This window comes from Dendropsophus ebraccatus, chromosome 6 (assembly GCF_027789765.1).
Source record: "Dendropsophus ebraccatus isolate aDenEbr1 chromosome 6, aDenEbr1.pat, whole genome shotgun sequence".
In the NCBI taxonomy this organism is placed as follows: Eukaryota; Metazoa; Chordata; class Amphibia; order Anura; family Hylidae; genus Dendropsophus; species Dendropsophus ebraccatus.
Window position 1 is genome coordinate 93,589,334 of NC_091459.1, and position 25,814 is coordinate 93,615,147.

The window sequence follows — 25,814 nt, forward strand, 5'->3', positions numbered from 1 at the left end:
CAAGCAGGGGGGGTTGCAGGGAGCAGTGGGAGGGGCTTGCCAGTTCTTTAGATAATCCGGGTGGCCCATAGAAGAGAGCTGTTGTCTGCTGTTGCTGCTTCTATTACACAGAGTATAAACTAGCAGACCGTCGGTATTGTGTTTTGTTTTTTTTGTTTGTTTCAAACATGCTGAAACACAACGATCAGCTGACCTTGTGCATGTCAGCTGATCAGTTCCTTTTAGCATGACCTGTTACACTAAACAATTATCGGTCGGAACAGCCAGTAATTGGCCAAGTACGGACGATAAATGTTTGTTGTAATAGGCCCTTAAACTGAAAATTTTATAAAATTCAGAAAATCAGGTTAGGTAAAACATTATTTTTATACCTTACTTTATAATAGATTCCTTGGTGCTTTGTCCAGTGGAAAATGCTTTTTATCGTTGGTGGATTGTGCCACCTGGGCAGGGCTTCACGACCGCTGTGCCTCTTTGCGCCACCCACATTCGAGCCGTAGGTGCCTAGGCCTGCTCCCTCAGCACTCATTTGCATGGGCCAACCTTGAGGGGATGGGGCCGAGACCTCTAGGCCGCCCCATTCCAATGGCTGCTGAGGGGGCGGGGCCTATACACAGATGACGCCACAGAGGGGTGGGGTCTACAGCACTGATGTGGGCGTGGCAAAGTGGCACAGCGGTTGTAAAGGCCCGCCCAGGTGGCACAATTCACCAATGATAAAAAACATTTTTCACTGGACCAAGCACCAGAAATCTATAATAAATAGGGAAGCCCTCGTACAGTAAGAGGGTGACAGTATCACTTTAAGACCTTTAGAAAGAAGGCAGCATGTCACTGTGGGTGCCCGAATGATATCATGTGTTTCCTGTTCTGTCTAGTCTGTACAGACCGTGTTGCTTCCACATCAAAAGCAAGCTTTGGCTTGGATGGTTTCACGTGAGAACAGTACAGAATTGCCTCTTTTTTGGGAACAAAGGAACAACCTTTACTACAACACACTTACTAATTTTGCTGAGCAGAAAAGACCCAAAAGTGTTAGAGGAGGGATCTTAGCAGATGACATGGGCCTGGTATGTATTTCTCTGTATTTTTTTAAACTTACAATTAGTACTGTACAAATCTGATAAAATCACAAAGGGCCATCATCCTTTATGCTATACTTAAAGTTTTACTGTCGCTTTTACTTAGTTTTGATATGTCGTCAGAGTTTTACCGTCACTGCTGAGACCCTTCTGCTATCCCAAGATACAGCCAGGGGACATGTGCTCCACTCCCTGGCTGACAAAGATTCCACTCTTTTGCTTCATAGATGGGGAAGTAAAGAAGTTGCAGTTGATTGACAGCCGAGGAGAGCTCTCTCCCCAGCTGGATCTCAGAATTGTGTCGGGTCTCAACTTTTGACATGTCTGATGATGACAAAAATTAGTACATGTTTTAAAAGTTAGTAATGCTTTAAAGAGAACCAATCACGGAGGGGTGGGTGTTTGGGTTTAATACCTCATTGCATCTGTTTTTACTTTATTTTTACTTTTGTAAATAACTTTAATTACTTTAGTTATAGATTTCAATTTTTACAGCTGTTTTAATTAGTGCCTCGAGCCGGCTCTTTTCAAAAGAGTCGGCACGAGACTGCCATCCGGAAGTTCCCAGCATCCTCTACCAGCGAGGAACAGAGATACACAGCTAGCACAAGATTGACCTGGCTGTGTTATAGCCTCTTCCTGGCTGCAGCTCAGGGCTGCTATCAGTGCTGTCCTCCTCCTCTCAATTAGCAGGGACAGAGCTTTCAAAAGCAGCCCTGCTACCACTTCTCTTCTCATCTCCTATTATGCTGCTACTACTACACCCCTCATCTCCTGTTCTGCTGCTGCTACTACTCAAACACCATAAAATTTTTATTTGAAACTGCAAAGAGAAAAAATATTGTCTGTTTAACAAAAAAAAAACAGAGATTTAAAAATTTGGCCATATTGCCCAGCCCTGCCCCTGCTGTAAATGGACTCCGCACTCCCTCCCTGTTTCTGGCTGGTGTTTTCCTTTGCAAAGGAAGATGTCATACAGTCTGGAGCAGGGAGTGGTAATTGATAGGATTTTTTTCCCCTCTCCTTTTGTCCTTTTCAGATATCGGTATTCTGAGGACTATGTTGGATTTTTTTTCCACTTTACAGGCTTAGGCTATGTTCACATGCATTGTCAGAAGTGAGAGATCTGACGGCAAGCAAACGTTTGTTTGGTCACTGGCTCTACTACACAGGGGCCATATCCGATGTATTGGGCTTTCTATAAGGTGTTTACTATTTACTGATACAGGGGCAGGTTAAAAAAAAATAAAATTATATATATATATATATATATATATATATATATATATATATATATATATATATTTGCAGACAATCCACAGTGCTCTATGTGGGGCACTGGACAGGGATAAAATGATATGGTGGTTTCTTAGTATTATATTCTTATGGCCTGTCCAGCACCTTCTAAGTGCACCTCTTAGGGTTCTTTTATACACAATGATATCTGACAGATTTTTTGAAGCCAAAGCCAGGAACAGACTATAAACAGAGAACAGGTCATAAAGGAAAGACTGAGATTTCTCCTCGTTTTAAATCCATTCCTGGCTTTGGCTTTAGAAATCTTTCCAATAAATTGATTAGCTATCTGTGTATGTAAATAGGGCCATTACACCCCATTAACCCCAACATCACAAGGCCAGACTGCATCCAGAAAAATCATAAGCATGGGGTTTTAGCATTGTAGCTTGGCTGAATCCCGCTGGAAATTGGCTTTTAACCTGCCATTATAATGGTAGTAGTTAGTACTCATCCAGTGGTTTTGATGGTGAGATAAAAGCAATTTACTCTGCCATATTTATTAAATGTAGCAACCTCTTACTACCCACTGCAGATTCACCGCTTTTCCCTTCCTGTGCATAATAAGAATGTTGTCCTGCAGGCACAGAGTGGTTGTATCTTATTGCAACTAATACATTTAATTTTTACCAAATTATGCAATATTTACACATAAATAGCACAAGTAAAACTGTTTACTGTAACTACGTAATTCTGTGTCCAGAGAGTGATTTTATTATGTGCAAATGTGGTTTGCTCTTTTTCACTTTTTTTGTCATTTCCCGTTCTGTAGGGTAAAACCCTGTCAATCATTGCGCTAATTCTTACCAACTTTCACGATGGCCAGCCTTTGCCAGCTATGAAAGTTACATCTGGAAAACAGGTGAGGATAATATTTGTCTGTTATATCATACAAATGGTTTGGGCATTTCATTGACTGAGCAATTGTTTTTTTCCCCCCCAAGAAAACAAATACACCTAAAAAATCTCTGACAAGTGATTCTGGTAAACTTTCAAGAAATAAAGAGTCACAAGCACTGTGCAGTGGTAAGTAGAAGCACCTTAAAACGATGTGCAAATACTTTTAATCATTGTCAATTATTTTTTATTGAATCAGTAGTTACACAATTACCCCTTGACGACACACGCTGCTATGAGGTTTCAGAGAGGGGTGGCATGCCCTTAAGTCCCTTAGCAGGACATTAAAAAAAATCCCATCCCATAATAGCCCCCCCTTTTAAAAATAAATAAATAATTTGATATAGCAGAGTACAGAATTTCCTGAACTATTAAATTATGGCATTCCTGATCTTGCATGGTAAACAGCATAAGAGCAAAAAGTACAAATTTGATGATTTTTGGAAAAATTTTAATAAAAAGTGATCAAAAAGTTGCATATACAGAAGCAAGATTGTGATTAGAGATGAGGGAATTTATAGTAAATAATGAAGCAAAGCACTTTATCTCTGCAATCCGCTCATCAGCCATCTGCCTTTCAACTAAGGGCCACTCCTCCCCAGGTACTGGGAAAAGCTGGATCCAGTCCGGAGAAACTGGGAGAAGCTTCCCAGGACTGGATCCAGCTTTTCCCAGCACCCGGGGAGGAGCGGCACAAAGCCTCAGTCAGTTAAAAGGCAGCCGGCTTATGAGCGGAATTCAGAGATAACCAAGTGCTTTGCTTCATTATTTACTATAAATTCCCTCATCTCTAATTGTGATGTTACAGTGACATATTGAAGACAACAGACTGTATAGCAAGAATTTCTATTAATGAGATACTCTAGAGAGAATTTTTTATATATTTCCTTTAATAAATTTAAATTACTTTGTAATGTAACTCCATTAAAGCATAGCACTACTAACAGCCAGCCTCTCTGGGTGTACTGTATATTAGGGTAGATGCATAAAAATGTACAGTAAATGGAATAAAGTAGAGGCTCTTTTAGGAAAGCTGTGCTGGCGGCAGCACTTGTCTAGAGCTTGAAGAGGAGACCAGGGCTGATTACTGACTTTTGAAATGTTAAAAGGAAATCTGCTGCCAATCACGCATCTCTCCATTGTAGAACTCGCAGAAAGACAATGATCATTGCCTTTTAGGGTCCATTTACACAGAAAGATGATCTGCAAAAGATTTGAAGCCAAAGCCAGGAATGGATTTGAAAAGAGGAGAAATCTTAGGCTTTTCTATTTTATCTCTGCTTATAGTCTGTTTCTGGCTTTGGCTTCAAATCTTTGGCAGATAATCTGTCAGATAAGCTTTCTGTGCAAATGGACCCTAAAAGGCAATGATCATTGTCTTTCTGCGAGTTCTACAATCGAGAGATGAGTGATTGGTGGCAGATTTCCAGATGTGTAAATGGACCCTAAGGGACCTTTTTAAATGCTTAGAAAGCCTTTGCAGGTGTTTTGGGTTAAGTATTCTAATTTTCTGAGATAATGAATTTTGGGTTTCATCAACAATAACTGAAATAAACACTAGAAAAAGTTTCCTCTGTTTGTATTGACTCTATATAATATAGGTGTTTCACTTTTTGAATTGAATTACTTGGGGGAAAAAAACAACTTTTTGATGGTATTCTAATTTATTGAGAGGCACTTGTAGATGTGTGGCTGACGGCTGACTAAAGGAAAGGGCTGCACGATTATCCAGAAGTGTAATAGTCTGTGTAATCGAGCACTGGTGTAGCAGATCAGAGCTCACTTAAGGCCCTATTACACCAAGCGATTATGTAATAGCTACTCTTAAAAGGCCATGATCCTGGACTTTCAACATGTTGAAAATTTTCTCAACTATAACGACGGTCTGCTGGCCTTCACTCCATGTAATGGGATCATCCGGCAGCAGCAGACCGCCTATGGGCTCCTTATGCACCTCCCTGCGGCCCCTGCTCTTACCCGCTTGCTTTCGGCGTGTGTTATAGCGCTGGCAACGAGCGGGGAAAAAGGAGCAAGCGAACGCTAATCTCACAGGTTGGCGCTCACTTACTCCTGCTGATCGGCCCGTGTAATAGAGGCTTTACTTGGGCCCTTGAATATGAATTAAGCTGAAACCTGTTCTGTACAGATGACGTTCCAGCCGTCTCCTCATTATTACAGATAAGATTACAGTAAAAGGTATACGTTTACAGCTCAGCATCCTCCTATCTGTAGAATGACTTATGCATAGGTCAGAGCATCCCCAAAACCTTCCCCATTACTGTCAATGGGTCAGCTCCAGACTGTGTTTGCCTTTGTCCATTTGACTTGCTGTAAAGTGTCTCTCTAAATGATGATAAAAACAGCTCAGACAAGATGGCTGCCCTGTAATAATGTTCATAGGTGGCTCAGCCATAGCCAATAATTGGAGTGCTTCATTCAGATTAGACCTAGTGGTCTGAGGGAAAAGGCCCCTGGCTGTCATGGCAGCTGATCAGGATTACTTGATTGTGTTGTGGGGGTGCAGGTCAGAGCCCTGACAGTACTGACATCTGTCAAATAATTTAGTTAATCTGAAAAACTACATTCATTGAGGAAAAATAAATAGCAGGTAAGCAGCAGCTATTTGACAACGGGTTTTAAACTTCTTAAATGTTTCATTTCTATAAATTTTATTATATTCTATATTTTCTCCTTTGGACTATAGGAACACATGAGATTGGTAACAGCCAACAAGCTACAAGCTCTAAAAGGTATGTAATAATAACACACATCTAATGGCTTTTATGTTTTTGTTTTTTTTTAAGTCCACATTTTATTTTATTCAACAAAAAAATGTAAGAAAAAGGCAGCTTGCTGTTTTACAGCTCAGTATATCATTGAGTACAAGAGAGAAAGCAACTAATCCTGCGCCTAGTAAATCAGTCTGCTTACAACTAAGGTAAAACGTTAGGAAAACTTTAGCAGTCCAAACCTTATAAAGCAATAGATGAGATGCATCAAAAGGTAAAAATAGATGAAAATATAGATATAAAAAAGTTATAAGATTCAAGGTACCCATTTCATCTTTGTTAAGCAATGCTTTAGGGTACAAACACACACGGCATATACGCTGCTTATTTACTGCTGCGATACGCAGCAGATTAGATCACAGCATCAAATCTGCTGCTTATCTGCTGCGTATAGGCTGTGTGTGTTTGTACCCTTAAAGGAAATGCCAAATGTCCCAGTAGTATGGTGAAGAGCTGTAACATGGACAGGGGTTAAAGGGGTTATCCCTATGTATAGCATATGGGATATGTATTTGATCAGTGAGGGTTTGGTTTCTGAGGCCTCTATGGATTGGATTATTAGTTATGTTCAGAAGTCTCATAGATGGTGAATGAGTGGTGGCTGATCAGCTACTTATCCCCCATCCCATGGATAGGTATTCTGTCCAATAGTTAAAACGTGTTAGGCTTTCGTGCTCTGTATCCAATTAACTGTGGTATTGATAATGAGTGTTCGTGTCCCAAGGCAGAAACCCAGAAAAGCAAAGTGTGATTTCAGTGATTCTGAAGAAGAGTGGCTTCCACGAAAAATAAAATGTGAGTACTTCATAGGGATTATTTTAATTTCTTTTTTGTTACTATAAGGCTATGTTCATACAACCTATATTTTCATAAACTGCACAACGGCCGTGATTATTATAAAAATATACATTACCTCTCCGTCTATGGGATCCCAGGATCCCTAGCGGCGCCGCAAACAACTGACATGTCAGTATTCTGCGGCCGCTATTAAGTGAATATCGTCCGCAGAAAACCATGTCGGTGCAAACTGGTCGCTCGCTCCATAGCGTGCAGTGGAGAGTTCTGATGCGGGCAGGCACGGACGCGCCTGCATCAGAACCCTGCGGCCCAAAAGATCATCCTTACGGTACTGCAGTACAGGCCAGGATGATCTTTTCAGAGACCGGCCGTTCTGTGACCCGTCTGGACATAGCCTAACTTTGTATTTGTTGATTTTATTTTTATTTTTTTCTTTGGACAGATTTGTAGTAAATTTAGATTTACTGTTTTATGTTATGTAGCTACTCCGACCTGCAGTTTTCTTGATGATGATCCCTTTGCTATGGCTCTCTCTGGTGCATCTGGAGCAAAGAAAAAATCTAAGAAAAAAGTCAAAGGTTCGTGTTTTAAAAGGGCAAGAAAAGGAAGCATAACGGTCATTAGCACAGGCACCAGAAATGAATCTAGATTTACATGTTCAGAGGTTATCTAATGGTGAACATTTATTTGTGTAATCACTTCAGACATAGCTTAGGCAATGTTCTCGTGGTGTAGATGTGTTTTGAAGCATTCAACATTTGTCTTTATTCAGAATACACCTGTTGCATGTCTGAGATACAAATGACATTAAATTCAGTGGGAAACGCTGCACAGTTTACATGCTATTTTATTTTACTCAACTTATTACAATTTTTACAGGCTTGGGCTATGTTCACACACATGCTTACATGCTGTTATTGGACGGCCGTCACCTAACGGCAAATGATGTGTTTTATTTTCAAACAATGGCTGTAATTATACAAACAGCGTCTATTGTTATAAAATAGCGGCTGTTATTTGCTGTTAAGTGACAGCCATCCAATAAAACATCCTTCATTTTGATGGTGTGTGAACATAGCCTTATAAAAAGTGATGTTACTTTTATGTGTATTCTGTGCATATTGTATTGAGTTGCATTCTAAAAAAAAAAAAATTAAAAAAAGACAATCTCTTTACTTTGACTGGCAGTAGTATCCTGAGCCTCCCCTAATGTTTGTTTTCATGCATGTTGAATGCTCACATGCATTAGAATATATATTATGGGAGGCTCATACAGCAGTACTAGTATGCTGTAACTGTGCAAGGGCCTGGGCAGCCCTGGCACAGACATTACTGACAACAGAGGGACTGTGCTATTTTAATGTCGTATGTGATTAGATTAGATTGTTTATGAACATAATCTGCTTTCATTCTGTTTAAAGGCCTACGTATACATCATGCTTTATTATAGGATCTGTGAACGAATCCTGTCCCGCATTGCCTCTAAAGTCTCATGCACATGGTGATGCAGTGTGCTCGGTCCAATTGCCAGTACCCCTGCTCATGTGCTGATTGCGTTTGGTATTTTACATTGATCGTGTAAAAAATGTATTCTTTAGTATATAACTATTTATAGAAGTTTAGACATACTTTAAATACAGTGTTTTAGATCTGTTTTCTGTACTGCAGTCACTTCAAAACTTAAGTACAGAATGTACATTTTTATTTTTTCAGATGAAACTACCGTGCAGAGTCATTCCAAACCTAATGGAAAACTTCCTCGACCAACATTGATCATTTGCCCACTGTCGGTGATGAGTAATTGGATTGTATGTAGAATATTTTTATATTGTATTTTCAAGTTGTTAGTCTGTTTTTGGAAGTTTAAAAAAAATCTAATAAGTAAATATATTTGTAAAGGTGGTGTTGATATGAAATACTCACCAGGTGTGGGTAACAACCCATCCAGTCCACAACACAGGCAAAGAAATCTAACCATAGATGTCCATAATTTACGTGTTATAATAAGAAATGGCACAGGGAAAAAGTATTGAACATGCTTACTGAGGATTTATTTAGTACTTTGTACAAGTCTTTGTTTGGGGATGACAGGTGCTGTATGGAGAAACTAGTGGCGTGCATTGCTCAGGTGTTGATTTTGGTCCATGCTTCTACACAAAAATTCTTCAAATCCTAAAGGTTTGGTGGGCTCCTTTTGAACTCTGAGCTTTAGTTGCTTTCATAGATTCTCTATTGGATTCTGGTTAGGTAGGTTAGGATACTGGGTCATTCAAGCAGCTTTATTTTCTTTCTTACTGAAACCAATCAGGAGTTTTCTTGGCTGTGTGTTTGGGATCTTTTATGAAGGATGTCTTGGTACATTTGTCCATTCATCTTTCCTCCAGTTATGACATGTGTCAGTGCCATATGCTGAAAAATGCATGATGTTCCCACCTCCAAAATTCACTATTTGTGTTGTGTTTTTGGGGTAATATGCTGTGTCTTTTGACCTTTTAAACATGGTGTGTATTATGGCATCCAAATAGTTAACATTTTGGTACAAGACTGTATTCTCCCAGAATTTCACAGGCTTGTCTAAGTGTTGTTCAGAAAACTCTATTGCCGAACAAAAAGCACATACAAAGGCATTTAGAGTATTGTGTGATGGTTGTAGATACAGGCCAAGGAGCTACATCATATGACTAAGGACTATCGCCAATCTCACTAGAAAAAAAACCTTAGGTAGTTTATTTGCAGCCTCATAATCTCCCGTCTCAGGTTGTTATGGATGTGTTTTGCACCATGTAAAGTATTTCTTCTAAGTTTTATTATTTGCACTCTTTCTCATATAATACTATTTGTCCTTTTATAATCTCAGGGTCTTGTAAGTGTAATGACTATGAGGACCACCTGCATGCTAGCATGTTGAGAGGATAGAGCTGCTTTGGGAGCTTTTGGATGGATCTATGTACAATTTGTCCATGATGACTATACGTTGCTTTGTTTATTGGTTTAAAGTCACTGGTTATGGAGACCTCATGGGAAAGGGGGTTGTCTTTCTTTCTTTTTAAAACTTGTTAAAATATTTCAATAAAAATATAAGTAACAAATAATTAAAAGCAAATAGCATAGTTTACAAGTTATTTTAATGAATCATTCTTACTTTTCAGGATCAGTTTGAGCAGCATGTCCAAGCTGAAGTGGACTTAAATATCTATATATATTATGGACCCGAGCGAAGCAGAGATATAAAAACCCTTTCACAGCAGGATGTTGTGCTGACCAGCTATAGTACTGTCACCCATGATTATGGGGTAGGTATAATATGAATGGTTCCAGTAAAATGTAAGGATTCCAATATGAATGGTATAATGGTTCCAGTAAAATGTAAGGATTACAAGTAACAATAAAGACATACCTTGAATTTCATAAACTAAAGGTATTATAGCATAGGCAGTTCCATTTCATTTACTTAGAACAGGAGGTTTCAACAGTACTGCCTTATACACAGTATGTAGGATTTAACCTTTATACATTGTTGACTGAGGGTGTGCTCTTTCTCTGTGATTTTGATAGTTATAATGTTTTAAGTTGCTGAAAGGGCTTTACCCATGCAAAGTACTGTCACCTTCCCATTTTCAGTCTTTTATACTTTGGGGAAACTATTTTTTCATTTACATTTCTTCTTGCAGACTGACAGCCCATTGCATAAAATAAAATGGCTAAGAGTGGTGTTGGATGAAGGACACACCATCCGAAACCCAAATGCACAGCAGACAAAAGCTATTCACAGTCTGGATTCAGTTAGAAGATGGGTTGTAACAGGTACAGGCAATTGAAACAACTAGAAATGCTAAAAATATTCTTGGAAGTATAATATAGTGGACTATTGCCAAGTTTTTTTACAACTTTTTTGGAAGAGGTTTTTTTTTTTTTTTTTTTACATTTTAGTGTGTTTTTGGTAACGTTTACTAGATGGTAAGAAAACCGAATAAACAACTTAAAGCGATTCTGTACCCACAATCTGAACCCCCCAATACCTTCAGATAGCTTCTTTTAATCTGTCCTGCAGTCCGTTTGGCAGGTGATGCAGTTATTGTGCTAAACAACTTTTAAACTGGCAGCCCGTGCCCTACGGTAGTGGCCTAGATTGTGTATGCATTAGGCTGGCACACCCTTTCTGTCCCTCCTCCCCACCCTCCTCCTCATTAGGAATGCTCCAGGCAGATTGCCTCCTATACCCCACCTGTGGCAGCCTGGCACATGGGCTGGATCGTTAAGACACCTGTGCAAATGTTCAGCATGGAGAAAATGTTCCAGTGGCATTCCTAATGATAAGAGGGTGGGGAGGAGGGACGGAGAGGTGGTGCAAAGTTAGGGCACAGATACTCCCGTAGGGCACAGGGCTGCCAGTTTAAAAGTTGTTTTTTAGCACAATAACTGCACCACCTGCCGAACTGACTGCAGGACAGATCTGGGATTAAAAGCAGCAATCCGAAGGTACAAGTGGTCAGATTGTGGGTACAGAGTCTCTTTAAGTGGAACTGTAAGCGAGAAAACAGGTGTAAATAGGCTTATGGCCAGATAGAGCTTCAGGGCATACCTTTTTTTTTTTTATAGTCCTTTCCAGCACCAAGATATGAGCCTGAAATCGAGATCATTGACGCAGGAACAGCAGATAGTTTTGTCTTATTTCAAACCATATTCACTTACTTAAAAATGTATTGTAATGAAAACCCACTATATTTTTTTTCAAAACACAGGTACACCTATTCAAAACTCCCTAAAAGATTTATGGTCCATTCTGTCTTTCTTGAAGCTGAAACCATTCAATGACAGGGAGTGGTGGCACCGCACCATTCAGAGACCAGTCACTGTCGGAGATCAAGAAGGATTAAGGTAGAACAGTGTAATTCCATGTTTCTTTCTCTACAGAGGCTATCTTAACACAAAAGAGTCAGACTGATCATCCTTAGGGCCACAGAGTCAGTTCATCTGGTGTGCCAATCATTCATCCATACAGAATGTATGTAAATATACATGTTGACTTCTAATTTATTATCTTACACAGACACACAAAGCATTTCATCAGTGACACAGAAAAGGTTACTTGTGTGGAGTAATACAACCTAAATACAAGTGCTTTGGCTTCCGATAGGAATGTCTGTTGCTGAAACTTGATACCTGTGAAATAGAGATGGGCGAATCTACAGTAGGAAGAAAGCAAAGCTCTTCGTTCCTGTCGCTCCATGCCGATCCTCCTCACATGCTGGGAAAAGATGGATTCAGTCCAGGGAAACTTCTTCCAGTTACCCAGGACCTGATCCATCTTTTTCCAGCACCCAGGGAGGATCGGCATGGAGCAGAGAAGACTTCAAAGCCCCACAGCCTGATGAGCAGAATCCTGACAAGAACTAAGCGCTTTGCTTCGTTCCTACTGTAGAGTTGCTCATTTTTGACTATAAACATACCCTTAAATGTGCATTTGATTTCTTAAAATGGTAGTTCATTCATGTACTTTAGTGTCTATGGCTTGGTGCGAGAGGTGAAGATTGTGCTTCTGTTTTGTCATATGTGAATGTTCGGGTGTTTAGATTCTAGTGTGCTTCACAAAGGATGGTCCCCACGATCTTTGGGAAACTGTAACCATAGCCAACATTTTTAAGGTTATGTTTGTTTGTTTGTTTTTTCCCAAAAAAAAAGTGTCACTGTTGTTTAATTTTTTTTTAAATAGTCCAGGCGATTTTAAGAAACTTTGTAATTGGGTTTATTAGCCGAAAAATGCATTTTTATCATGAAAAAGCATTTTGAAGATCTCCCCCTGTCTTCATGGTTTTCTATGGAAAGTGGAGGGAGATAGGGCACCAAAACAGGACAACAAAGAGTAAATTTACAGTTACATAACTGGGCTGTTTCCTCTGAAGTCAGCACTGACCTCTGAATACAGCTTTCACACAGGTCCTGCTGTGTAATCCTTTGTTCTCTGCTGGCAACTCATCTCTCTCCTCTCCCCTCCCCTCTCCTCTCCATTGGTCACACAGGGCTCGACTGATGTAAAAGAGTCGAGATTTCCTGATAATGAGCAGTGAATGAGAGGGGGGGGGGACCTGTGGAAAGTCTTTTTGAATGCAGATAATGGCATATTTGCCTAATAAACTCAATTACAAGGTTTCTTAAAATCGTCTGGACTATTGATTTCTGGAAGAAAAAAAAATACGACAGTGACTCTTTAACACTTTACTTATACACTGGTGTTCAGCATTTTTTGTGCTTCTGCAGAATCTATTGGTGACAAATAATTAAAATTCTTGATTTGGATATTCTTTCTTTAGACGTCTTCAAGCACTTATTAAATGCATCACTTTAAGAAGGACAAAAACAACTAAAGTCAATGGGAAACCTGTGCTGGAATTGCCAGAGCGCAAAGTTTTTATCCAGTACATCAAACTGTCTACAGAAGAACGACAAATCTATGAATCTATGCAAAATGAGGGAAAGGCCATTATTGGAAGGTGACAATATATACATGTTCCCAGTGTGATTGGTTTATTTAGTTAGTTACTTTTACAAGTATTTAATAAAGGGATTGTGTAGTTTATCAGGGCAGGTGGATGTAATAGAGGAGGCCTGTCTTCTGTTTTCTGTAAGTTACAACAGGTGGTTTGAATAAAGAGCAGCTCTCCTGATGCATTATGGTCCTTTTACACGGAACGATTTATCGTTCGAATTTGCACGATAACGAATTAGAATGATAATCGTACGTGTAAACGCAGCGAACTATCAAGCGACGAGCGAGAAATCGTTCATTTTGATCTTTCAACATGTTCTCAAATCGTCGTTGATTGTTCACCAAAAAATTTGCAGATCATTCCGTGTAAACAGTCTTTTACCAATGTGTGGGATAGGCTTTAGCGATCGCAAAACGATCGCATAACGATTTTTCCGTACGATGTATCGTTCCATCTAAACGCTGATCGTTATAAAAAAAACATTGTTCATTCATTGTTCATGAAAATTGACAGAAAGAATTAACATGCTGCAGATTTAAAATCCATATCGCGTATCAGTTTATGTAGAGAGAGATTTTTTTAAAGCCCATGGGGATTGATTAGCTAAAATAAGATAACAAGTGTAGTAGGAGACTCTATCTATCTAGACGAATAGCTGCATATTCTTCTCCTAAGGGTCCATTGACACAGAAAGATTATTTGTCAGATTATCTGCCAAAGATTTGAAGCCAAAGCCAGAAACAGACTATAAACAGAGAACAGGTCATAAAGAAAAGCCTGAGATTTCTCCTTTTTTCAAATCCATTCCTGGCTTTGGCTTTAAATCTTTGGCAGATAATCTGTCAGATAATCTTTCTGTGTAAATGGACCCTTACCCTCCTTATTCTGTGACCCCTTAGATGTGCCCCCTTTTCATCTTTACCACTCTGGGTGCTTAATCTGCTGCTCAATTGCTGAAGTATCAGCGTTAGTAGCTTATCATAGGGCTGGACAAGCAGTATTTGCTACTACTACTTTAATAGTATAGTATTAGTAGTATTTTTACCCAAACCAGAATCTGGTCCTGAATCCCCCCCCCCCCCCCCATGCCTCATGCTGGATTTAATGAGAGGTCACCCAAACAATTTTGTGTCTTCCATGAAAAGTCACAGTTCTTCACCACCATACGTTGTGAAATGAATAGAAAATATAGAGTCAAGCCATTGACAAGGTTAGAAATAATGATTTGTATTTGATATAACATTGTTTTTACATCAAACTTTGCTTTCGTCAAAAAAACCTCCTTTGCAGCAATTACTGCATTGCACACCTTTGGCATTCTAGCTATTAATCTGTTGCGGTAAGCTGGAGAAATTGCACCCCACACTTCTAGAAGCAGCTCCCACAAGTTGGATTGGTTGGATGGGCACTTCTGGCGTACCATATGGTCAAGCTGCTCCCACAACAGCTCAATGGGGTTCAGACAGCTGCCTGCTTCTGCTGTAAATAGTTCTTGCACAATTTGGAGGTGTGTTTAGGGTCATTGTCCTGTTGTAGGATGAAATTGGCTCCAATCAAGCGATGTCCACTGGGTATGTCATGGCGTTGCAAAATTGAGTGATAGCCTTCCTTATTCAGAATCCCTTTTACTCTGTACAAATCTCCCACCTTACCAGCACCAAAGCAACCCCAGACCATCACATTACCTCCACCATGCTTAACAGATGGCGTCAGGCATTCTTCCAGCATCTTTTCATTTGTTCTGCGTCTCACAAACGTTCTTCTTTGTGATCCAAATACCTCAAACTTGGATTCATCCGTCGACAACACTTTTTTCCAGTCTTCCTCTATCCAATGTCTGTGTTCTTTTGCCCATCTTAATCTTTTTCTTTTTATTGGCCAGTCTCAGATATGGCTTTTTCTTTGCCACTCTGCCCTGAAGCCCCAAATCCCGCAGCCGCCTCTTCACTGTAGATGTTGACACTGGTGTTTTGCGGGTACTATTTAATGAAGATGCCAGTTGGGGACCTGTGAGGTGTCTGTTTCTCAAACTAGAGACTCTGAGGCCCTGTTCCCACTGAGGAAAGGTAGCGGAATTCCGCGACGGAATTGTCCGCCGCGGAATGCCATTAGCCTCCCGCTCATAATGGGAGTCTATGGGAGGCGCGCGCTCCTGCTCTGTACGCGCTGAAGAATGAACATGTTCATTCTTCAGCGCGGACAGGGCAGGAGCGCGCGCCTCCCATAGACTCCCATTATGAGCGGGAGGCTAACAGCATTCCGCGGCGGACAATTCCGTCGCAGAATTCCGCTACCTTTCCTCAGTGGGAACGGGGCCTAATGTGCTTATCTTCTTGCTTAGTTGTGCAACGCGGCCTCCCACTTCTTTTTCTACTCAGGTTAGTGCCTGTTTGTGCTGTCCTCTGAAGGGAGTAGTACACACCGTTGTAGGAAATCTTCAATTTCTCAGCAATTTCTCGCATGGAATAGCCTTCAATTCTAAGAACAAGAATAGACTTTCGAGTTTCAGATGAAAGTTCTCTTTTTCTGGCCATTTTGAGCGTTTAATTGACCCCACAAATGTGATGCTCCAGAAACACAATCTGCTCAAAGGAAGGTCAGTTTTGTAGCTTCTGTAACGAGCTAGACTGTTTTCAGATGTGTGAACATGATTGCACAAGGGTTTTCTAATCATCAATTAGCCTTCTGAGCCAATGAGCAAACACATTGTATTATTAGAACACTGGAGTGATAGTTGCTGGAAATGGGCCTCTATACACCTATGTAGATATTGCACCAAAAACCAGACATTTGCAGCTAGATTAGTCATTTACCACATTAGCAATGTATAGAGTGTTTTTTTTTTTTTTTAAAGTTAGGACTAGTTTAAAGTTATCTTCATTGAAAAGTACAGAGCTTTTTCTTCAAAAATAAGGACATTTCAATGTGACCCCAAACTTTTGAACTGTAGTGTATGTGCGTCAGTCTCAGAAATCTGTAAACAATTATGCTTTGTTCTAAGTGACTATTACTATTTAACATTGATTCCAAACATTGCGAATAAAAATACTTGTCGTTCAGGTACTTTAAAGAAGGAACTGTCTTGACCCATTACGCTGATGTTCTTGCTGTGCTGGTGCGATTAAGGCAGCTTTGCTGTCATCCCAATCTTGTTCCGAGCAATTTTTCGTCAGCTTCTGCAGGTGAGGAAAGAATATTTGCGCTTTCTTAGCCAGTAGATAGTAAAGATAAACTTGAAGGGGCCTCAACTGTTAATAACTTTTTCATAGCTAACTGAAAAGATGACAAATCCTAAACTTTGAAGACCGTATGGGTCTCTTCCTGAGGCGTGGCTTAACACTAAACACTAACACAGTCTGCTAGTTACTTTTTGGGTCATCTGCCAGGCATCTATGAGTTTAGTGTTTGCTGCATTTTTCAAATCAAACCAAAGCTCATATGTATTTAGAAAATGACTCAAACATGGTCACTAGTTGGTTGTTGAATTAAATAGGGCCCATGTTGGTTTGAGCACAGATACGTCTGCCGATTTAAAGATCTAGGAGGCATGAATTGTGATGTGAACCGGGCCTAGGCTTTAAAGGGAATGTGTCGGCAAGTAAAAAAATTTTTTGAAAGTGTTAAAAGTGAATTTGTTATTTTTTTTTGTTAATTTATATGTGTTTTTTATTTTTTTTACATGTAAGGAAATATGAAAAATTAACGATCGAATTTCCCATATTTCCCAGTGATGGCCACCAGGGGGAGCTCCAGCAGGAAACTGCTGGTAAAAGCAGCCTGAAATAGGGATGCTGAAAAAAAGAGGCAGTCCCTGCTCAGCTGCTGTGACATCATCACCTCCCCCCTCTTTTCACAAAAGAACAAAGAGGAGAAAGGTGATATTATGTGTACTGTTGGGCAGAGCCATTTTGTTGTTGTCTGCACAGCAGTACAGATACAAGAAGCATGTCCCTAGCCGATAATACACCTCAGCTGCTGCAGAACCTCCTAATACACCTCAACTCGCTGCAGAACCACATACAGCCGCCCATCCCCCGAATGCACATAGTATTGTTGTTACACTCATACAGATAACTCATGTCACACATTACACAGGTAGAGGGTATACATATACAGGAGAGTAAAGGCACCAGAGTATTGTTCTCTGGTGTCCGCTGTGTCACACATTACACAGATAGGGTGCGTGCACACTACGGAATTGCCGCGTATAACCCGCGGCGTATTCCGTTGCTCATCTCCGCACGCGGCGGCGCGCATTTCCGCCCGTGACATAGACACCGTTTTGTGCACGGGCGGATTCTGCATTCCGTCAAAAGAATTGACATGTCTATGGCACGGGCGGGGACGAGCGACGGAATACGCCGCGGGTTATACGCGGCATTTCCGTAGTGTGCACGCAGCCATAGATAGATAGAAAGATAGATAGGAGATAGATAGAGATGTGTGTGTGTATATATATATATATATATGTGTGTATGGCTATGTTCACATAACGTCATTTTGTAGTAAAGAACAGATGCTGATTGCAATTGCCTCAGTGTCCGTTCTTTACTGCAGGGGTGGCATTGCATTGAAGTCAATGCAATGTCGCCCGTTGTGTTGACATAGCGTTATTCTAACGCCCGATCTTTAGAACGGGTGTTAGAATAATGTTCCTGGACATTATTTCCGGACACTGTTCACTGAACAGCGTCTGGAAACATCAGCTGTTCACACAGCGCAATGTGCAGTACGGCCGCACATTGCACTGGAGTGAATGGCTAATTGATTTGCGGGCACAGCCACCAAATCAATTGTGAATAAAGAACGTTCCTGCATCTGATACGGATGCAACGGATGCTGTTGAACATAGTGTGAACGTAGCCTAGGGCCATGTTCACACTATGTATATATCCGGACGCATATTTTCACGGCCGGATATATACGTGTTAAACTCCGGCCGGAGATTTACACTAGTTGCGGCCGGCTACATACGGACCGTACGTAGTCTACTTACGCTTCCCGAGCGGCATACGTAGTGATCTGACAGCGGTCTTTTACTTGGAAAGCTTCGCCTAGCCCCGGACACCACACAGAACCTTTTGAAACGGCAAAGAAGAGTGGAAAAAAGAAGAAATCACCACTACGTAAGGGACCGCATGTTACGCTACGCGCGTAAGTTACAGCATTTCCGTCCGGAAACAATGGTCTGGTTCATTTTTTATGTCGCCGTATACGATCCTGGCGTAAGTTCTTACGTAGTGTGAACTGTGCAGCCGGGATCAAATACTTTACATTGTACGCAAACTACGTAAGTCTCCGGCCGCTTATTCACGGAACACGCTACGGCTGGAAACTTACGTAGTGTGAACATAGCCTTAATGTGTGTATGGCTAGGTTCACAAAACGTCAATAAACGGCTGCCAAAAAACGGCCGTTTTTGCCACAATTTAACTGACTGCAATGGCAATGCATTGAAGTCAATGGGAGGACGGACGTCCAATGCACACACCGCATTGAAAAACGGCCGTGTGTGCATTGGACGTCCGTCCTCCCATTGACTTCAATGTATTGCCATTGCAGTCAAATTGCAGCAATAATGGCAGTTTCTTAGCGGCCGTTTATTGACGTTGTGTGAACGTAGCCTATATGTTTGTCTATATATATATATATATATATATATATATATATATATATATATAGTAAGAATATAGGGCTGGACGGCACTGTGTGGCACTGTGGCTCAGGTGGGTGCTTCAACCTCAGTGGACGGACTCCAGGACCACCTTAGTAATGAAAGAAACCGAGAAGAGGCAGCACTCCAATATGTGGTGAAAAACGGAAGATAATTTATTCACCCATCAATGTGCAACGTTTCGATCTCCCAATGAGATCTTTTTCAAGCAAGATCTCATTGGGAGATCGAAACGTTGCACATTGATGGGTGAATAAATTATCTTCCGTTTTTCACCACATATTGGAGTGCTGCCTCTTCTCGGTTTCTATATATATATATATATATATATGTGTGTGTGTGTATATGTACAGGCTATTGTTCGCTGGAAGAGGCTGGGGTGACGGGGGGAGGCTGGAAGAGGCTGGGGTGACGGGGGGAGGCTGGAAGAGGCTGGGGTGACAGGAGGGAGAAGCTGGAGGAGGCTGGGGTGACAGGGGAGGGGGAGGCTGTGGTGACAGGAGGGAGAGGCTGGGGTGACAAGAGGGAGAGGCTGGGGTGACAGGGGAGGCTGAGGCTGGGATGACAGGAGGGAGAGGCTGGAGGAGGCTGGGGTGACAGGAGGGAGAGGCTGGAGGAGGCTGGGATGACAGGAGGGAGAGGCTGGAGGAGGCTGGGGTGACAGGAGGGAGAGGCTGGGGTGACAGGAGGGAGAGGCTGGAGGAGGCTGGGATGACAGGAGGGAGAGGCTGGAGGAGGCTGGGGTGACAGGAGGGAGAGGCTGGGGTGACAGGAGGGAGAGGCTGGAGGAGGCTAGGATGACAGGAGGGAGAGGCTGGAGGAGGCTGGGGTGACAGGAGGGAGAGGCTAAGGTGACAGGAGGGAGAGGCTGGAGGAGGCTGGGATGACAGGAGGGAGAGGCTGGGGTGACAGGAGGGAGAGGCTGGAGGAGGCTGGGATGACAGGAGGGAGAGGCTGGAGGAGGCTGGGGTGACAGGAGGGAGAGGCTGGGGTGACAGGAGGGAGAGGCTGGGGTGACAGGAGGGAGAGGCTGGGGAAGGCTGGGATGACAGGAGGGAGAGGCTGGAGGAGGCTGGGGTGACAGGAGGGAGAGGCTGGAGGAGGCTGGGATGACAGGAGGGAGAGGCTGGAGGAGGCTGGGGTGACAGGAGGGAGAGGCTGGAGGAGGCTGGGGTGACAGGAGGGAGAGGCTGGAGGAGGCTGGGGTGACAGGAGGGAGAGGCTGGGGTGACAGGAGGGAGAGGCTGGAGGAGGCTGGGATGACAGGAGGGAGAGGCTGGGGTGACAGGAGGGAGAGGCTGGAGAAGGCTGGGATGACAGGAGGGAGAGGCTGGAGGAGGCTGGGGTGACAGGAGGGAGAGGCTGGGGTGACAGGAGGGAGAGGCTGGAGGAGGCTGGGGTGACAGGAGGGAGAGGCTGGGGTGACAGGAGGGAGAGGCTGGAGAAGGCTGGGATGACAGGAGGGAGAGGCTGGAGGAGGCTGGGATGACAGGAGGGAGAGGCTGGAGGAGGCTGGGATGACAGGAGGGAGAGGCTGGAGGAGGCTGGGGTGACAGGAGGGAGAGGCTGGAGGAGGCTGGGGTGACAGGAGGGAGAGGCTGGAGGAGGCTGGGGTGACAGAGGGAGAGGCTGGGGTGACAGGAGGGAGAGGCTGGAGGAGGCTGGGATGACAGGAGGGAGAGGCTGGGGTGACAGGAGGGAGAGGCTGGAGGAGGCTGGGATGACAGGAGGGAGAGGCTGGAGGAGGCTGGGGTGACAGGAGGGAGAGGCTGGGGTGACAGGAGGGAGAGGCTGGGGTGACAAGAGGGAGAGGCTGGGGTGACAGGGGAGGCTGAGGCGACAGGAGGGAGAGGCTGGAGGAGGCTGGGATGACAGGAGGGAGAGGCTGGAGGAGGCTGGGGTGACAGGAGGGAGAGGCTGGAGGAGGCTGGGATGACAGGAGGGAGAGGCTGGAGGAGGCTGGGGTGACAGGAGGGAGAGGCTGGAGGAGGCTGGGGTGACAGGAGGGAGAGGCTGGAGGAGGCTGGGGTGACAGGAGGGAGAGGCTGGGGTGACAGGAGGGAGAGGCTGGAGGAGGCTGGGATGACAGGAGGGAGAGGCTGGGGTGACAGGAGGGAGAGGCTGGAGGAGGCTGGGATGACAGGAGGGAGAGGCTGGAGGAGGCTGGGGTGACAGGAGGGAGAGGCTGGGGTGACAGGAGGGAGAGGCTGGAGGAGGCTGGGGTGACAGGAGGGAGAGGCTGGGGTGACAGGAGGGAGAGGCTGGAGAAGGCTGGGATGACAGGAGGGAGAGGCTGGAGGAGGCTGGGGTGACAGGAGGGAGAGGCTGGAGGAGGCTGGGATGACAGGAGGGAGAGGCTGGAGGAGGCTGGGGTGACAGGAGGGAGAGGCTGGAGGAGGCTGGGGTGACAGGAGGGAGAGGCTGGAGGAGGCTGGGGTGACAGAGGGAGAGGCTGGGGTGACAGGAGGGAGAGGCTGGAGGAGGCTGGGATGACAGGAGGGAGAGGCTGGAGGAGGCTGGGATGACAGGAGGGAGAGGCTGGAGGAGGCTGGGGTGACAGGAGGGAGAGGCTGGGGTGACAGGAGGGAGAGGCTGGGGTGACAAGAGGGAGAGGCTGGGGTGACAGGGGAGGCTGAGGCGACAGGAGGGAGAGGCTGGAGGAGGCTGGGATGACAGGAGGGAGAGGCTGGAGGAGGCTGGGATGACAGGAGGGAGAGGCTGGAGGAGGCTGGGATGACAGGACGGAGAGGCTGGAGGAGGCTGGGGTGACAGGAGGGAGAGGCTGGGGTGACAGGAGGGAGAGGCTGGGGTGACAGGAGGGAGAGGCTGGAGAAGGCTGGGGTGACAGGGGAGGGGGAGGCTGGGGTGACAGGGGGAGCAACTGGTGGTGGTGGGGGCACGGATAGCAACCGGGGGGGGGGGGGGGGGGGGGCACGAGGAGAAGGCAGGGCAGAGGCTCCCCAGTACAGTTAGAGGGCCGCGTTGAGCTTCCCCCCGATGACCGTTCAGCACACCGCCGGCGACGCCGCAGGCCAGGCAGGGGTGGTCTGGGTAGGACAGTCCCCCCCCGTACAGTCACCGGGCAGCTGTGAGCTTCGAGCACGGACAGGCTGTAATACACCGTCCCGGAAGCTCACAGCTGCAGCCACTCTGTGCACGGACTTCTCTCCTGCTCTGCAACAATGATTTCACCGAGCAGGAGAGAAGTCAGTGCACCGAGGGGCTGCAGCTGTGAGCTTCCGGGACGGTGTATTACAGCCTGTCCGTGCTCGAAGCTCACAGCGGCCCGGTGACTGTACGGGGGGGGACTGTCCTACCCAGACCACCCCTGCCTGGCCTGCGGCGTCGCCGGCGGTGCGCTGAACGGTTGGTGGGGGGATGCGGGGGAGGGGGGGGGGGAGAGCTGCACAGTGTTCTCCAGCACACTCACTGTGCGGTCTCTCTCTCCCCTCTCGTGCGTCTTGCTGGCCAGAGGCTTCACGAAAATGGCCCCACCACCCTGCCCCATGTACTTCAGCTGTGTACTGCGCATGTCTATGCACATGCGCAGTACACAGTGACGGAGCCTCCAGTGTGAGTGAACCAGACGGACTCCGTCGGTTCACTCCAATGTTCTGGAGGTGCCGTATAGTGTCTGTGTGTGTGTCGTGAAATGACGTCACACACAGACACTATAAACATGGCAGCCCCCTGTGCAGGCATCAAATTGATTAAAAAACACTCAAGCACCATGTAAAAAAAAAAAAAAAAAATAGAACACACTTATTTTCTCTAAATACCTTTTATTAAAAAAAAATCAAAAATGTGACACTGTCCCTTTAACATCACACACAGCTTTATTTAGAAAACCATTGGTACAATGCAGATCAAAATGTTTACAGACAAATTCTAATGTAAGTATTTTCTTTTCTTTAGCTAACTCAACCCCAGAAGAGTTACGTGTGAAACTTGTGAATAAGATAAAGTTGGTTCTAAACTCTGGGTCAGACGAAGAATGTGCAATCTGTCTGGACTCTCTGAACATTCCAGTTATTACCCATTGCGCTCATGTCTTCTGTAAACCCTGCATTTGTCAGGTTATCCACAGCGAAAAAGTGAGTAGATTTGATTTGGTAAACCATGGAAAGACAATTGTCTCTACTCCGGCATGTCATACGTTATTCATCGCAGTGGATCTCACTGCTGAGACCTGCTGTGTTCAGGAGATATAACCCAGGAGAGAGTGCGGTGGCAGTGCAGCCCATTTCCCAGCTGCTCTCTAATTCTTAGGCTGCATTCACATGTTCCGTGTTTGCATGGAACACTGACATGGAATGCCTGTAAATGACTTCTCCCCTGTCCAGGCAGCCTCTGTGATAAGATGCTGGGAGCCGGGGAACTGTACAGATATGCGCCCCGCTGTAATGTAGTGTTTTTTACGTGTTTTCTTACAGTAAGTATATAAAAAAAAAACCTACGCCAAAAATGGTGTTGCTGATAAATGCCGCACTTATGTGCGGCACTTATCAGCAGACCGTGGCGGAAGGATATAGAAAAAAAACACTCTACGCCAAAAAGGAGGAGTTGCTGATTAGCAGCGCACTTTCGTGTGATGCTGATCAACACTCAGCGGCGATAGGGTGCGGAAAATAGAAAAAAAAAAAATTGGAAAAAAAAACTTTTACTACATACTGAACATTCCTATAGCTGCTGATAACTGTATTACACTTATCAGCCGCTAGAGGGCAGCAGAGTGAAAAATCCGAAAAAAGACGACGCTGGAGCCGAAAAAAGCCGAAGGGGACCGCACAGATGAAGCCGAAGACCAGAAGAGAAGACGAGGACGCTGCGAACCCGGAAGACACCTTTCAGGACCCCGGGACAGGTGAGTAATGTACAAATACCTGGTCCGGAGCAGGTATTTATTACTTTTGGGGACTTTGATCGCCGTGAACAGCCGGCCGATACGCGTGGCTGATTTATTACACCACACTACACTACATTGAATAAAGTTTGACACTACACCACTACATACGCCATATACCAATCCCCATATAAAAATGGCCCCCAGGGCGTTTTCGGTGTTGGACGCATACGCTATTATTGCCTCCGACACCGAAACAGCCAGTGAGGATGAATGGGGGGATCCTTCTTTCCTCCATTCATCCTCATCCTCATCATCCAGTGACGTGTCTGGGGGTAGCGTAGCGTACGCTGCCCCCCAGACACGTCTTTTCCACCAGTACCGTCCCAATAAGAGATGACGGTATGGTGTGAAAACTACAAACTCTGTGAGAGTACCTCAGGGTACACTTACAGATTTAGGGTAGGTGCACACTGCGGAATGGTGAAGGATAACCCTTTGTGCATTCCGCAGCTGGCACCTGCCGGCGGACTGAAGCAGGCATGTGTCTCCACCCATATCATAGACTCCATCCTATGCAGGGGCGGATTCCATCGTCCGTCCAAAGAATGAACACATTGGACGGAGAGCGGAATCCGCCCGTGCATAGAATGGAGTCTATGACACGGACGGAGACGCGCACCCGCATCAGTCCGACGGTGGGTGCCAGCTGCGGAATGCGTGAAGGGTTATTCTTCGCCATTCCGAAGTGTGCACGTACCCTTAGAGTGTATGAAGGAAGGGACACCCGAATCCAGCCCCCAGATGCCCCCCCCCCATCCTCGGAGTTAGTGGGGAGATCGTTGGGGAACTGATCTTCCCACTGCTGGGTAAAGGTTACCACCTGTACGGGGATAACTTTTATAGCACCCCCTCTTCTGGTCCCTCGCTGCCCGAGCTACCAGAACATATCAGAAGCAGTAATAGAGCCCTAATATTTAGCAGCCATGGAGCGGACCCAGCGCTTCTGGATATGAAGGACCCCGTATCGCACCAGGAAAACATTTTCCAGGTGACGTCCCCCACACTGGAGCACGGGAGACCCCAGAACAAGTGCAGAGTGTGGCGTAACAGGGACATCAGGAAGGTCACCATTTTCCAGTGTGACACCTGTCCTGATCACCCCGCCCTTTGCATACTGGATCGCTTCAAGGCGTACCACACGTCATTGGAGTTCTACATTTTCTAAATTCTGTCCCTTATTCCTATTTCAGGGGTCACGTTGGTCCAGGGATTATTCTGATTGCCATTATGGAGTCAGGAAGGAATTTTTCCCTGTGATGAGGCTACTGTCGTCTGCCTCACGAGGGTTTTTTGCCTTCCTCTGGATCAACACAGGTTAAATTTGATGGACACCTGTCATTTTCAACCTTATAAACTAATAATTGGCCTAATACCCCCAAATAAATTAGAATTGTCCCTTTTCCCCAGCTAAATAGGTATGGCCGCTATTCCCATTAGAGGATGTCATGATGCAATTACAAAGCCTCTGTGCGGCCAGGACAGTAGAAACCCCCCACAAGTGACCCCATTCTGGAAACTACACCCCATAAGGAATCTAACAAGTGGGGCAGCGGGTATATGGCCCCCTGGTGACGGCCACATTTGGGACGTGAAAATGAAAAAAATGGTATTTTTTATTTTCACGGCACATGTTCTACATATGTGCCCATCACTAGTGGGGTCCATATGCTTACTGCACCCCTTGTTAGATTCCTTATGGGGTGTAGTTTCCAGAATTGGGTCACTTGTCGGGGGTTTCTACTGTTCTGGCAGCACAGGAGCTTTGTAATTGCGACATGGCCTCCATCCCCCATTCCAGCCTCTAAATGGCGCTCTGTCCTTTTGGTGACTTGCCCTGTGCCCATATGGCAAATTATGTCCACATGTGGGGTATTTTCGTACTCA

At 44.7% G+C, this 25,814-nt stretch overlaps 1 protein-coding gene across 1 annotated transcript in view; it reads left to right on the top strand.

The window, feature by feature from the left end:
* The window catches only part of HLTF (helicase like transcription factor), a 63,139-nt gene that overhangs the window by 17,323 nt on the left and 20,002 nt on the right, over positions 1-25,814 (top strand). The window contains exons 7-19 of the mRNA XM_069975387.1: positions 879-1,070; positions 3,151-3,240; positions 3,323-3,404; positions 5,980-6,025; positions 6,789-6,859; positions 7,345-7,440; positions 8,576-8,670; positions 10,012-10,155; positions 10,534-10,666; positions 11,605-11,740; positions 13,174-13,353; positions 16,411-16,532; positions 22,940-23,118. Of these exons, the coding sequence (XP_069831488.1) occupies positions 879-1,070; positions 3,151-3,240; positions 3,323-3,404; positions 5,980-6,025; positions 6,789-6,859; positions 7,345-7,440; positions 8,576-8,670; positions 10,012-10,155; positions 10,534-10,666; positions 11,605-11,740; positions 13,174-13,353; positions 16,411-16,532; positions 22,940-23,118 (1,566 nt within the window). The remainder of the gene's footprint in view (positions 1-878; positions 1,071-3,150; positions 3,241-3,322; positions 3,405-5,979; positions 6,026-6,788; positions 6,860-7,344; positions 7,441-8,575; positions 8,671-10,011; positions 10,156-10,533; positions 10,667-11,604; positions 11,741-13,173; positions 13,354-16,410; positions 16,533-22,939; positions 23,119-25,814) is intronic.